A 16836-nucleotide genomic window follows, 5' to 3' on the forward strand; every position below is an offset into this window, starting at 1 on the left:
CTATGCAGCCAAGCCCACACATGTAAAAATGCGGGCCTTTTAATAAATTTACTTTTGAGATGGATTTTAAGACTTGATTTTTAAGGATATGTAATCTCTAACATGGAGATCATGAATATGAAAAAATAAATAAAATTTAAAAACTAGAAATAATATTTCTAGTAAGAAAACCGTTGGACCATTAGTTTCATTGTTTTTAGATAGAACACCTACTTGCATCCATCTTTAAGATGGATGGTTTACACTTTCTGGACCGCATATGTAGAAATGCAGTCCAGCCCGCATGAAACATTTTTCCATAAAACAATCACATGAGGATAGGATGCACGCATTTCCATTTCAGTTACTGGGCCCTACTGGAAAAGGAAACAAAGAAGCACTACCAGAAACGCTATAGAACTTTCAACCCTATAAAAAAACTTTAAATAGTAATAAATCCCTAAAAAACAAAAAGAATACAACCATCACATTCAAGGAAGAAAAAAGATGTCTTGAACTCTTTATCTAACCAAAAACATAAGGAAACATTTCAAAAGTACTATCTGCATCCAGAGTGTGTAATAATTTATCAGAACCATTGTTTGGAAACTTGGGCGAGTCCACTCGCTTGAGTCACTCGAGCTTGACTGGGTGCCATTGCCAGAAAACGTGGGAATTGACTGTTGTTACTTTTTTCGATAGACTCAGCTGAGTCTATCAGACACAACTAGGACTCAGGACACCTCTGAGTTCTGACCCAAATTTGCGTTTGCTAACAATGATCAGAAGTCTAGCTAGTATAGAGACTAATGACATCCCAGGGAATCTCCCAAGGAAAAGAAATCGACGCAATGCTGAATTGGTGGCCATCTATTGGTTTTTGTTGCACCCAAACAATGAGTAACAAAATAAAGTTTATAAAGAAAATAAATCATAAAATATGGAAAAAGAAAAGTATGGCAGTACAGATAATAAAACATGATAATGGAACTGCTCATATTTCGATAAGATAAAAACAACATACATGCATTTCCGGTCAAGTTATTGGGGCCTAGCCGAAAAGGAAAGAAAGAAGCACAACGACAGAAGAACTACCACAGACCCTATAAAAGAACACTGAATATAAATGAAGCACATTAAGCAACATAATCAATTTAGAAACTTAGCCGAAAAGAAATCCTAAGAACAAAAAGAGAGAACTATCATTCACCCAAAATGCCTAAGAAACAAAGAGAAAAATTATTGACTTCAAGTAGGAAGAAAACCACCGATAATTTTCTGTTGTACCATATTTTTCATCAGAATTGAATGCAGCAAAGATGATGCCATAAACCTCTCTCAACCCAGAAATATAAGAAAACATTTCAATTGTCCTCCCTGCCTACAGAGTATGTAATAACTTATGCGAATTACCATTCTCTTCAATGAAAACTATATGAAAAACTTATGAAACCTCATCACTTCAATGTTGCTTATTGCTCAGTCCCAGCAAGCCAAGGTTTCTCTTTCACTCTTTATGTAAATTGTACCACAGCTCAATAAATAAAACCATAAAGCATCAGCAGTCATAGAAGAAAAATCAAAAACATAAAAGGAAAGGAAAGTGAAAAACACAAGTATATTGCTCTTCTGTCTTTCCTTGAATTGCACAAGAAACAAAATAACAAACTAAAGTTAAGAAAAAAAAAAACACAAATGGTTCCTTACTCTCCAATCTTTCCTTAAAATTATACAAACTAAAACCATTCAGAACAGAATGTGTGAATCTCATACTGCACTGAATGGGCCCTATCACATACAATAAATCAACTACTAAATCACATCCCTATTATTCTCTCTATCTATCCCTATGCATTCCCTGACATATGCCTTATGCCTTCATAGAATCCATCCCCCATCCATCCATCCATCCATTGACATCCATGATGACAGACCATGATAATTTATTATTGTTAATGCTGATAAGAAAAAAGAAGTTTAATGGTGAAAATAGATGATACAAACCACATACTTCCCTGATTCATGTATGTGATGTACTTCCCTGATTCATGTATGTGATGTACTTCCCTGATTCATTTATGTGATGAATCTGTGTATGTTAACGCCCATGATGATGATAATGATGGGTTGTTGGACATCCAGCATCCATCATACATAGAGCTGCTCCAGCTGCACTGCACTGCCTTTGAGGGGAACATACTCTCCAAGATAAACCTCCAAGTGATCAGACAAACAAGACTTATCTATGCTCTCATGGTGATAAGATTTGCAAACAAAGTAAACAACAGTTTGAACAACAAGCCCCAAGAGTATCAACAAGCAAAGAACCCCAACCATGAGAACCCCAAACCCTAATCTCCAAACCCAACCTCCCCCCTTCAAAACAATCGCACCAAACAGGACCTGAATTCCAATATAAATGGCAGAAAGTTTCACAAATATGAAAGCTGCAACCCAAATCTTTCCCTTTATCAAATTCCTGCTCTTTTGCATAGCAGAGATGCCGTATTTATCCTCAAGAACCGAAACCACGCTCGCCAAATGCCAGACCACGCTTATATACGCCAGACCCACAAGATAAAACCCAATCAAAACGATCCAAAACAACACACTCAATATACTATCGTCCGATTGCAGAACCAAAAAGGCGAAGCACACAATTATCACTATACATACGGTGTTATAGCAGAGAAGGATGACGAAATTCCAGAGAAAAGTGACCATCAATCGCTTCCATACCTTTGGAACGACGCTCAAAACCTTTCGGAAGTTGATTTCCTTGGCCGTGTAGATGCAGGCGACCGTGTAAACGATGGCCGATGTGGAGAGGAGAGAGAATATGAGGACGCAGACGAGATACACAGCTTTGAAGAGGAAGAGAGAGATCCATTCCGAGGTGATCTTATCAATAATTTTGTGCTTAGATTGAGGGTGGGTATCTAGGGCTTGCTCGTTTCGATGGATGCTACTGAAGATTCGATCTGTTACGAAGTTGTGAGCGAGAAAAATGAAGGAGAGAGGGAGGATTAGGGCTAGGGTTATGCGAGTGAAGATCTTTCGCCATGAGAGAATGATCTTGAAGGCTTCCTTGTAGATGCCGAAGCACCCCAAGAACTGCATCTCCTCTGGTTCTCTATCCATCCTCACCTCAGCTCTCTCTCTCTAACTGTCTCTCTTCTCTATCTACCCTCGTTTCCTGAACTCCCCTGTGTTCTCTCTCTCTAGAAATATATTTGCTTCTTTCTCTCTCTTCTTTCTGAGCAGCAGGAAGGAGTGTCGGCTTCGGAATGAGATTTCGATGCATTTGCTTGGAAAGAGGAGTTGGGATTTGTATTAAAATAGAGGATTTGTTGAACAAAGACAAAGGCTTATATTTACCCCTGATTTTCAAACAAACACACCTAAACTGCCCTTGAATTTCGGTCAACAACACAACAATAATAATAATAACTTTGAGGGGATGGGAATAGAATTAATTAGGTAGTAGTTTCTTTATTTTTCTTCTAGAAAAAAAAAAAACAAAAAAAAAAGAGAAGAAGAAGAAGAAGGGGACGGGAAAAGAAGAAATGGCACTTAAACAAATTGTTTTTTTAGTGTTAAAATGCAGTTTTGGTGTAGGAAAATACTCAAATTGATTATTTGGACCTCCTCAATTCTAGAAAAGAATTTTAAGTCATAAAATTGAGATCCATTGAGCTTCAAATTTTATAATTAGAGATAAAATTAGATTTTCAAACTAGTAGCTTTTAGATTACTCTGCTTCTTTTTTTTTTTCTCAATGAATTTTGAAGTACAACTCTACTTTCAATTATAATTGAAATTTTCGAAAAAGTCTTGGGATATTACTTTATTTTCTGGGATAGTATACTATGAGACTATTTTTTTTTATATAAAAATATTACAATCACTTTTAGTCATTGAATAATGTGATATTTAATACATTGAAATGTGTCACAACATTCAAAAAATTTTGTTTTGGATATTGTGTTAGTCAATTTCACACTCTCAACTATCCAATTTTATATCCAGCGATCAAGACCTCATTATGCCCAAAAGTAAATAGTCTCAGGTCTGCATTTCCTTACTTTCTATCCTAGGTTTTGTGCTAATTCGACCCATGATGCTTGCTCATTTTGCATTTGACTTGCAAATGAATTTTTTTAGTTTTCTTTTTACCTGTTATACTTTTTTCTTCTTTTTTTCCTCTTGAAAATTGGACAAAAAAAATTGATGGACTATAATTTTTCTTTGCATTTGGTTTTATTCATTTTGTAGAAGGATTTGGGTGAACATTAAGGAAGCACATAACCCAACAAAGAAAATAATCGTAAATAAGGAAATCTAATTATTTTGGGAGTTAGCATGTCCTTATATTGTTTTTATTTAATTGTAAATAAAGAAATCTAACATATTTGTATATGGAAAAAGCGTTTGGTGAGTCAGACAAATCACGTAGATATGTGGAGTCCCATCAAAATTCATCTCTACGACACTTTTTGGATCCAAAATTTTGGGATTTGTTAATCTCAGCTGTCATGATAATTATAAATTTTTAACATAAAAATCATACTTTTTAATACTTTTTTCCACCACCCATTTGAGGTATAATGGAAGCACATTTTTTGACGTCCATCTCTGAGATGAACGACTGATGAATGAAGACGCCCATGGTTTGGTGAGTTGGCTGACTCAGCTAAAGCGTGTCCTTGTATAAAATATTCTAATGAAGTGAAACACAAGTTGGGTGCGGCAATGGCAAACTTAACTGCCTACTTGATCTATGGTAAGCTTAAACGCATAAACAATTCCAAAACAATAAAAGGAACATATAAGCATAGACTTTTATTTATTTATTTTTTTATATATATATATATATATATATATATATATATATATATATATAAAATAAGAAGACTTACTTTTATTAGATGTAAAGGATATTACAATACAAAATAAATAAAAAAAAATTCGAAATATGCAGTGACTCAAACAAAGCACCCATTTTAGCTCGCCTATCTGCAACATCATTTGCTTCTCTATACACATAATGAAGATAGAAGCACGGTCCTATATGATAATGGGATGCAATTGCCCAGGACCTTTTACCCAGTACTCCAATGTTAAAACTTGCTATGTATGATTTTGTTTTCAACTCTATTATCAATAAACCTTAACATAAAAAGAGCTCATAATCAGTAAAATAAACCGGTTAAAAGTACGATATTTTGTTTTCTTGAATAAATCAAACATAATTTTCTTTTTTTGTTGAATAAATCAAACAATTCTTTTATGAGGAGAATTCTTCTTCTAGAAAAATGATCAGGAACAAAAAAACAAAAACAAATCAAGAAAATACTACGTGACCACCCCTCAACTCTGACTTGATAATGAATAATGGTAGTATATCATGGCAAAGTTACATGAGCATTTACTAATATTCAATCCCCATAGCGAATGATGTGAAACGATTGGTAAGCGATTGAGGGAATGGAGCTGGGGCATCAGCAATTAAGAGTGTGGATGTCTCACATAATGTCCAACCCTCCATCCTCACCATTAACATATCATCATCATCCAAACTTTATCTCAATTATTTGGAATCAACTATATGAATTATATTCTTTCATTTTTCTCTATCAAGAGTCGTACTCTCAATATGGTATTGGTTAAAAATTTATGACATGATGTGGCAAAAGTTTTATATTGATAACCTATCTAACACAACCTACGTTATTTACCGTGTTTGCGATGGGTTAAGGGAAAGTTTAAAGCCCTTATTCTTATTAGAGCGCCCATTATAAAAGCAACTACGGTCTTGTGAGTTAATCAATATGGCTACTTAGACATTTTGAGGATAAAATAGTCTTACAATAAAAGGTATTATTGATATTTTAGCAAATATATTGATTTAAATATTAAAGAGATTTGGCGTTTCTCACACGTTTGGTTGAGTCAACACGTCTCCAAAAAGTCACAGTGCATCGGTTTCACACCTTTTATGCCCTATATTTTCTTCAAGAACAAAGAAAACTTCTTAAGGATTTTATTTTCAAGAATGATGTTTTACCCATTGAGACATATCAACCGTCCAATGAGTGGGTTGAATGCCATGAAGATAGCTAAAACCCATAGAGATTTTCAGCCATTCATTGAATGGTGAGGACGGGATAATATCTGATGCTGATCGAGAATGGATTTGGATTCTAGATTGAGATTTGGTACGGTACTGACTCAGTTGCTTTTTATCGGGAATTGCTCCGTTTTGTCAAAGATGCAACTCTTTAAGTAGAATTAGTGATATGGGTTAGAGAACAAGGACGATTTTAGCTTAAAGAAAGAGTTTATATAAGGTGTCAACTTTATACTATTGAAGGAAGAAGTACCTTAAAATTATGTAGAAAAGAATGTTTCAATGTTGGAAAATCATCCAATCTAATCTTCTTGACATTATGGATTAAAAAATAATAATTTTCAAATTTTAAAAATAATGCATCTTGCAATAAATCATCTAGATCGTTTATTTTCAAGTGTTCAATCTACATCATTTTTGGTGTTTTAAATATCATAATTAGAGACAAAACTATATTTTCAAGAGTTCATTAAGTTTCCGACACATAAACTATATCTCCACTCAAAATCAAGAGGTGCACCTTACTTATCGTGTAAAGATGGAACCTTACACAAATCTCACTGTTAACTTAATTCTGAAGTTTTTTCTCCCAAATATTGTATTATTTTTGTCCCATAATAATCAACCGTTTTATATCAAAACCGGTTCAAATCAGCATATTGGAGGGCACAATCACCGCATTACAAGATTAAAAACACTAATTATGTCTTTCACAAGATTGAAATTCTTATAATTATGAGGAATATAGTTGGGATAAAGCTCGAATGATAATGATAATGATGCACATGGATAACATCATGTAAAACCCTATAGGTTAAATCCCATCAATATTACACTAAAAAGTACAAAGTTGAAATATACAAATCAATAAGGCCAAGGGTATGGTTTATATAAAGTGTTAATGATATTTATAAAAGTAAAATTCTAGTGGTCCATACCGTCTATTAATTTGCACTTTCAAACTAAAATAGAGTGTAGATTACAACAACCATATTTTTACAAGTAAGATTGTCACCTTATATAAACTTATTATGATAAATAAATAATAATAAATTTAATTAAAGGAAAAATTTTATATAAGGTGTCCACCTTATGTTATAAAGTAAGCTGCACTTCAGAAATCTATCCAAAAGTACTTATCAAATAACCCAACATTTAATCATCTCGACCTTCAGACACATGGATATCGGAAAAAAAAAGGAGGATTTCAAGTTATAAACTTAGTATGTATTATAACATATTGTCTGGAACATCTATTTTCAAAATTTGTAGGTACTTATAGATCTACTTGATCTACACTAGTTTTTGAATTTAGAAATTCAGGTGAAAATACATTTTTTTAGTTGTCATAAGGATTTTCAACACTCAAACTACATCTTCTTGTTCTTTTATTTTATTTTATTTTATTTTAAAAAATCACGAAACTGCATCTTTTAGCAAGATTTAGAGGTGCTCCTTACTTTGATTGTTTAAAATTGGAACATCATACAAACCACACTCTTACTTCATTTATCCCAAAACTTAAGTTTGGTGCCCATGGCACTTAAAAACATCGTCTCCACATTCCCCGTTTTCTAACACTTCCTCCCATGGTTCAGAAGAACGTTAACATGTTGGTTTATTTCGGTAGACACTAATAGTATGGTCCCTGCCTACACTGATATATAATATTTTAAGGATAAATATTGCGATTTTGAGGTTTACATCGGCAATTGTAAATCATTATGATGCTGTATATGGCTTGAAATAAAAGGGAAATAAATATCACTTTCTCCATTTTTGAAACAAGATAGGAAAAGCTGACCTTAGTATATCAAGTTCCTTTTTAAATCCCCCATTATATCCACTATAAGGTTGTTGTTTCTCAAAAGTATCAATAAATATAAGATGTCACATTTTTGTTAAGTCTTTGTAAGTATCGCCAATCAACCTGTCATATATTTAAAGATAATTATTTTCTTTGATTTTGATATATGCCAAACGATTTCGTGCTCTTACGTGAGCATATTGTCCCTTTCCTGCCTTTGGTAAAACTCAATCTGGGAGTAATTTTAGGACCCAAATTTTGGGATGTAACATCTTTGATTATAGGATAACCTTGGAAAATAAGGAAAAATATTTACAAGTTGCTTGTCAAAAGAAAAAAAAAAACTTAACATTAACATAGACCGGTCTATGAGGGTGAGATCCAAGCATTAAAAAGACTTAAAATTTAAATCTTCTCTTTTGAAAATAATCATCTAGTAATTTCTAGGTGGTTCTCAAAATTTAATGTTGAAAAGCTCCTCCCCCTCATGTGGCAGCATAATATGTGTGCTCTTGATATACAGGCATATGCCTATATGTCAACCATAGTTAGCAACACAATTTAAAATGCTATTATTTCAAATTATTTCTAATTTTATTGGGATAAATTTTTAGAAGATATGAATTCTAAATTAAAATTTAAAAAGTACAATTTTTTGAAAACTAAAACATTGTTTTTTTTTTTTTTTTTGTTCTTTGGTACTTTTGCCGACTAGCATTGAGATATTCTTTCAACGTGGTATTAATATTGGTTTATTACATGTGTATTTACCTTGTGAACTATAATATTTTATTTTTATAGAAAATTAACGCATCTAACGCACCTTTCCTTATATATGTAGACGTTTATCCGAATACACTTGTATACCATGCTTTTTAACTTCATTTTTGAAACAATCTAGGGCTTTTCCACAACGATTAGCTAGCACTCTGGTTTTCTAGATTTTCTTCCTCCCTGGACCAAAATCGAATTAATACTGACTTTTTGATTAACGATATATTTAAGCACTCTGGTTTTCTAGATTTTCTTCCTCCCTGGACCAAAATCGAATTAATACTGACTTTTTGATTAACGATATATTCAAGCACTCTGGTTTTTTAGATTTTCTTCCTCCCTGGACCAAAATCGAATTAATACCGACTTTTTGATTAACGATATATTCACCTCACAAGACTGGCCAACTTCGGTTAGGCCCATCCGGTCCGAACATTAATACCAATTTTCTTAACATTGCTTTCACCTTTTTATTCAAAAATTTGGGGACGGCTTCATGTCTTTTAGTTTGTTAAATTTGTACTATGTGCTTGGTTAAATCCAAAATAAATAGGTTACTTTTATAAATACAAATAAACTAATGTGTTTGGATGCCATAACTGGTTAATATCACTTTTTGATATGTTTTGTATAGATCTAATAATTGTTTGAGTAATTTAATATTTGTTCTCTACTATACCTGACGTCCTGATAGCATCATTTATTTGTCATCAAGTTCAAGTTTGATTAGTTACAATCTGTTTTAAAACCGGGAACGTCTTCATGCCTTTTAGTTTGTTAAATTTGTAGTATGTGCTTGGTTAAATCCAAAATAAATAGGTTACTTTTATAAATACAAATAAACTAATGTGTTTGGATGCCACAACTGGTTGATTTACCTTGTTAATATCACTTTTTGATATGTTTTGTATAGATCTAATAATTGTTTGAGTAATTTAATATTTGTTCTCTACTATACCTAACATCTTGATATCATCATTTATTTGTTTCATTTATTTGTCATCAAGTTCAAGTTTTATTAGTTACATACTGATCCGTTTTAAAACCGGTGACTTCAATCCAGATCTTTAATTTAGATCGGAAATTGATTGGAATTAAATTAGTTCTGGAAATGTATCTACCAATTTAGTCTCCCCACCCAAAATACCGCCTTTCTTTTGAAGTTTAAGCTTGGTCAATGGAATAATGGTACCACCTAATTTCATGATCAATATTATTGTGAACTATGAAACTCATTGTACAATCCAAATGAACTATGAAACTCATTGTACAATCCACGTGAACTATGAAACTCATTGTGAACCATGAAACTCATTGTACAATCCAAGTGAACTATGAAACTCATCTTACAATCCAAATGAACGACACCAGAGTGGCGAAAGTACAATTAGCATCTTAGCCGGAGCTTATCCATTTTCATAGCTTAGTATTTTGCCAACCTTCTACTGTTACTTAAAGCAAATTATACATGTTTCATTGTTTTGCTATCCAAGTGAACAGCAGCTGATGTTCTTTTTTTACTGTTACTTAAATCAGATTGTATATGCTTCATTATTTTTCCATTCAAATTAATCAATAGCATCATCTTAGAAAAAGATTATCCATTTCGTTCACTTATTCATTTTGATGAAATTCCTTAAGGCAAATCGAACTGAAACAAAAAGATCAGATTGCTGTTTGCGATTAATGTGATTGCTTGAAATAAATTACACATCACTCATCAATTTTATGTTAAATCGAACCCCAACAAAGAGATAATAGATACCATATATTAGAAGACGAATAAGTATTCATAATTAATTAATAACGAGTAGAATATACGTGTGTTCATGCAACCAATCAATAGATACAGTAAGGAAAGAGGAGATAGAGAAATAGTAAAACATATAATAATAGTGTAGCCCTTGTATCTGATAATAGAAGAGGAGATAGAAAAGGTAAGCTTTCTATGCTTTCCTCCAGCATGGAAGTTCTATTCTCCTCCTTATCCAACCGTCTATTTTGAATGGAGGGTTAAGATTGTCCCAATCACAATGTCAAGTCTCTACCCTATTTTATTTTTAATTTTTTGTCTATAAACTATTTTGACACACAATTTTGGATGTCCATTTCTCTATTAAACTTGCACTAGAAAAAAACATATAAAATTTTTTTTTCAATAAAATAAAATGACCAAAATACCCCTGAAAGATTCAAGGGGTATTTTGGTCATTATATTTTTTCGAAAAAATATTTTTAATAATTTTAATAGGTGCGCCTCAATGAAAAGATGACACGTACGAAATTTTATATTCATACAATTTGTATAAAAAAACTAAAAATAAAATACTTTTAGACGTCGGATCTAAGATCAAACGGTGAGTGGCTCTCTTGATCAAAATTGGACGGATGGATGGTAGAAGGAGGATAGAACTTCTACACTGTAGAGGAAGCATAGAAACTTTTCCTTATAGAAAATAATGAAACATACAATAAGCAAAAGAATTCCTCATCATACACATTTATGACTTTAAATATTCATCGCCATTTCTATATCCTAGTAAATTAGGTCAAGATCTCATAATTACTGTTATTTACATGAAGAACCCAAGAAAACAAAAAAAGTGTATCACCATAACGAAAATACATAAATAAGTATATTTTTTAAAGAAAATTTAAATTCTATAATTAATAATTCTAAAAATTGGTAAATAAAACAAAAAAAGCTCTTAAAAGGTCAGAAAACAAAAAGAAAAATCAAAGAAATGTCTACACAAACTTGGCAAAGAAACCAAAAAACTCCATAAAAAGAAAAAATAATAATTTAATAGAGAAGGTAGGAAAAAATGGAAAAACAACAGACATATAATCGAGAATAGATTCAAGAATTATAAAAAACATATGTTTGTACTCTAGAAACTCTAAAGGAAAACATGAACAATGAGATGATTTCTATTTAAGAAGTAATTGTAAATAAATTTCAAAAGCATAAGAAATTTTAATTATTTAAAAATAATTAAAAGATAAAACATGAATCGGCCAAAGAATTTTTTAATAATTTAAAATTTCCTAAAAAAAACTAAAAACTGCACCTGAAAATATAATGATTTTAGAAAATTACTAAAGAAACAAAGCTGGATTTTATCCCCATGAAAAAAGCAACAAAATTATTTCCTCACATTCCAAAATTTTATTAAAAATCTAAGTTAGTAATAAAAATTATGCAAGCATAATAATTCAAATAACCAAATTTAAAAGTCTAAAATATTAGTACGTAAGTTTTAGAAATATTTTAATTAGTTAGAAAAATGTAAAAACTTGAATGAATATTTTTAAGAACCACAAAAATCTCCTACAAAAATTATAATAGTTTGAATTCCAATAAAAGAAAAGAAAAGAAAGCTAGTTATTTAAAATTCCAAAATAAAATATTTTGTTGAAAGAATTTAATATATGAATTCATTAGCATAATAGTATCATAAGATGTGCATATGTATCTTTCGCTTTTTAAAATATAATAATATAAAACAAAATAAATGTAAAAAATCATCCCTAAAAACAAATAGATAAATCATAAACGAACTCAATCAAAAAAATTAAATAGCCCTACGCATAAAAATAATTCAAAATAAATAAACTAAGAATCCAAAATATTAAATACATGCATATGAAGACAATAAAAAATGATGCATGTATACTTTATGGTAGGTCCTCCATTGAACTCGAATAAGATATTTAATGTTTTTCGATAGTTTTATGCCTTGAACTATTTTAAAAATATTTATCAATAATACATAAAAACAACCAAAAACTAAAACAAAATTAATCACCAAAAAAGACGTAGACTTTTATAACTCAAAATATTAATACATTTTAAATGCACATTCCATATATCATTATAAAATAAGGGAAAACTTTCTATACTTCCTTCCTATATACTTCCCCTATCTTCCAGCCATCTGAGATGGGCCCAATCACATTGTCTTGCCTATAACTGTTTTATTTTTAATTATTTTTTCAATAGATTGGGGAGTTACATTTTGAAGGTATTGGGAAGTTACATTTTGAAGGTGTTAATTGAGGAGCGGTAGGAATGGATTCCATGATGTGGTAACTAGGTGTGGGGATGCTACCACCACGACTCCTAGTTAAAATTTACATTTTGTCCTTCGTTTATGAAAAACACACGATGTTGTTTCCAATAATTTTCAAATTACATAAAATATAAACTTACACATGAGTGCCTATAAAATAATAAAATAGCATTAGCTTATTTTGATTTAATGTTGTTATTATGTGTTAAGTATTTGGGATATTTGCTTCTTCTTTTTTCTAGTAATTCATTTTTCTCTTCTTCTTTTTTTGACCAATAGTATTTCATTTTTCTCTTTGATAAGGCCTCTCCTCTTAATCTCACATATGTATTTGAGGGATATTTCTTTTACCCAATCTGGAAAATTGTTTCATGCGTGCAGGACCGCATTTCTATATATACAGTACAGAAAGTGTAAAGTATCCATCTTAAAGATAGATGCAAGTAGGTGTTCCATCTAAAAACAATGAAAACTAACTGTCTAAATGTTTTATTACTAGAATTAGTATTTTTAGTTTTTAAAATTTATTTATTTTTTCATATTCATGATTTCCATGTTAGAGATTACATGTCTTTAACAATTAATTCTTAAAATCCATCTCCAAAATAGATTTATTAAGAGGCCCGCATTTCTACATATGCGGGTCTGGCCGCATAGAAACGGGGTCTATCATATTTCGTCTCGATGGAAAATTATCTCCGGCAATATAAATGGAGAAATGATCCTATAAGACCTTCCCCCACCCATGTGTGTAGAATCCTAAAGAATCACTATTAAATTTGGCACGGATTTATAGAAAAGTCAAGTTTCACATCCATGATAATTTTTCTAGAGATCCGTGCCAACTTTAATGGTGATCCTATACATATGGAGAGGGTCTTATAGGATCATTACTCATATAAATATTCATGCCTTCTATTTAGCTTTATCTTTAATTTAATATTTATCTCGTAAAATCCATGTATCTCTTTAATAGATATACAATTAGATATTTTTCTTTAGTAGGGTATGCTACCCAATGCTACCTTTAGCAAGAAAGTTCCTTATCTCATAATCTCATAGATTACCATATCTCATAGTATGGCTCAATCTTTATCGCGTATATTTTTTGTTTTAAAAATAAAAAAAATACCTACTCTGAAGTCACTCTATTTATAGGGCACCTACCCTACATATAGATAGAGCACAATGATCAATGAAATAGATGAGATCACAAATTAAGCTTTTGAAAAAATTTCCACCTCACTAAAGTTATAAAAATTGTAAATTTTTAAAATATGACTACATAAATTACTTTCTAAAAAAATAAGTCAGTAAATATATATGTTAGCTAACTCTAAATTTCGTTTGCACATTGAGGGAAAGAAATATAGAATGATATTCTTGATAAATATATAATCGAAATAAAAGAAACAGAAGATAAAGACAAAATAAATACTCAAAATAAATACAATATGTTACTAATAAAAAATTACTTAAAATTAATATACCTCTTTGGTCTCTTCCAATGCTCCACTGTATGTTATTCTATAATGTAACCATCAATATTTCTATTTTGCTAAACAAACTCTTCACCAACTTTGGTATTTGAATTATTTAGTCTCACAAATTAGTTGGAAATTATGAAGAGAGATTTGAAAAGCTTTTATTACCCAAAGAAAAAAAAGGCAAAATAAAAACCTACCACAATAGAAGCATGTTATTCCAAAGTCTTGTCATATTAAAAAGTAAGTGATTCCAAATCAAGAATCAAAGGCATGCAAAAGTTTTGACAAATTCATTTGCCTCATATGTTTCTAAATTTAATTATATGTTAATAGAATTGTTATTTGCATCATATTTTGGTAAAATAAAAAATGTAGATGCAAAGAGTAAAAAAAATTGTCAAAATTAGAAATCCCTAACATAATTTAGGGTAGATGATCAACCTTATGGATCCATGTTTTTAAACACTGGCTACTACTATTCATGTTGCCATGAAACTCATGATTTACTGTCATCATATATATATATATATATATAAACTAGAAGATATAAAGTGTTCAACTTTTGCACTAGGTTACTGTACTATAAACTATTTTAGACTATATTGAACTTGTCAGCCTACAATTATTTTAATACACACTCACAGAGGCGGGGGGGGGGGGGGGGGGGGGGGGGGGGGAAGAGTACTTTTTTTCAAGAGAATTTAAATTAACTTTTGGCTTCTACAGAGTGTGGACAAACAAAAAAAGAACTACAAAAAAAATTACCTCCAATGTAGCTCAATTTAGAAATGTTTTTAAGTAAAAGCTTGAAAGAATATGCTTTATAATATCGGTTATCAACCTACCATTTGTATAGCACCCAGTACCATCTGGAGCCGAGGCTCTGAGATGGAATCCTAATTTTATATCATGCTCTAAACTTCTCCATTTTAAGCTCACATGACCTACATCCTCACTTGAGATAAGGTCCCATTTTAGTCTTGCTACATGTGTCTACCCATTAACTGCGGTTATATATATATATATATATATAGGGAAAAGATGAGATTAGCCCACTAACTCATATAAACATATGAGTCCAACGTTCCAGATTGAATCTGAGCCGATCTGACGATCACGGATGTTTGGTAGTGTTTGAATTTTAGGTTTTTTTTCTACAAATCTAAATTACTTGAAATTTTAGGCGTGTGTTCGAAAAAAATAGTTGAATCTTTGAAAAATATCAAAAAACTATTTTACATGAAATAAATTAACCAAAACACCCCTGAAAAGTTTCGAGAGGTGTTTTGGTCATTTTATTTTTCACGAATAAAACTTTTTTACATTTTTATTAGGTGTACCTTGATGAGAAAAATACACACATAAAATTTTAAGTGATTTTGGTTTGTAGAAAAAAAAAATTTCGAGCACTACAGGATATCCGTGATCTCATATGAGCTAGTGGGCTAATCCCATCTTTTCCCATATATATATATATATATATATATATATATATATATATTAATATTTCACCTTTACTTTCACCTATTAATATGGGTTCTCGAGGTACTCCTCGTAGAGACAAACAACCCATAACCAGTAAAATAATACCATATGAAGGGGAACAACCGCCTTTGGCAATTCGTTCGCCTTCTCAATCTCCTGTTCACCAAATTACCTATCCTGAAGCAACAGCTTCAAAACCTACATATTCTCCAGCACAAAGCAAATCTGCTACTCCATCCAATATACCCTGATCTGCCTACCTTGAAAGAGCCTATCTCATGGATATTACTATCGATGAGAAATATATCAATACTGAGCCCATAAAACTTGCTCTTCTTTATTTGCTCAACCATCTTAACCCTTCCAATGGGGTTAAAACAAGAGAATACTTTGAAGCAATATTAATGGAAACAGGATCCATTTCTGTGGTCCATTATTTTCAACAAAATACTCGAACTATTGCATATTCTAAAGTCCAGGTCAAAAATATACTTTCCTATGAAGAGTGGGGTTGTAATCCTGCGCATGGAAAAAAACTTCAAAATCCAGACTTTTCATACAAGTATTTTAAGTATGCCGAATATATAGAGGTATGGCACAAATTTTTCTATTATCAAAATCCTAATTATACTCATAGCTGGTATATCCAGTTTAAACTACATATTTTAGAACGCTTCCCCACCTGGTTCAAAAACTGGTTTTTTGTGTGGGGTTCAACTGTTCAAATTTTACCACCTGCTTTCAAAATAGTGCAGGACAAATTCCAAGCATATAACCAGAATGATAACACCATAGACAATCACCTCTATTTTATGGCCTTGTACCAAATACCTTGGATAATGAAATGGGAGTACACCATCTCCCCTGATACTACCTCTGATTATACCTATATACCAAGACTTGGAAAAACTATCTCCTTAAAATGGTGGGACATCTTTAATACAGACCCATCCTCACTCACTCCAAAAAGAATTCCTCTAAAACCCCTGGAAAAAACCTAAAGCCAGAATACAGCCAATACTTCCTTTGATTTTCCCACATACCTAAGAAATATGTTGCAAAATCCTAATGCCTCGAAAGAGACGTTAGAAAACCAGATGA

General features: G+C 31.5%; 1 protein-coding gene across 1 annotated transcript; it reads right to left on the minus strand.

The window, feature by feature from the left end:
* Positions 1-1583: 1583 nt before the first annotated feature.
* LOC18432222 (uncharacterized) lies at positions 1584-3276 on the minus strand. Its single transcript, XM_006842331.4, has one exon. The coding sequence runs from the start codon at positions 3118-3120 to the stop codon at positions 2128-2130; it is 993 nt and encodes a 330-aa protein (XP_006842394.1). The 5' UTR covers positions 3121-3276; the 3' UTR covers positions 1584-2127.
* Positions 3277-16836: the final 13560 nt, after the last annotated feature.

Source organism: Amborella trichopoda, chromosome 11, assembly GCF_054954075.1.
Source record: "Amborella trichopoda isolate Santa Cruz 75 chromosome 11, AtrichopodaSantaCruz75HAP2 v2.0, whole genome shotgun sequence".
Taxonomy (NCBI): Eukaryota; Viridiplantae; Streptophyta; class Magnoliopsida; order Amborellales; family Amborellaceae; genus Amborella; species Amborella trichopoda.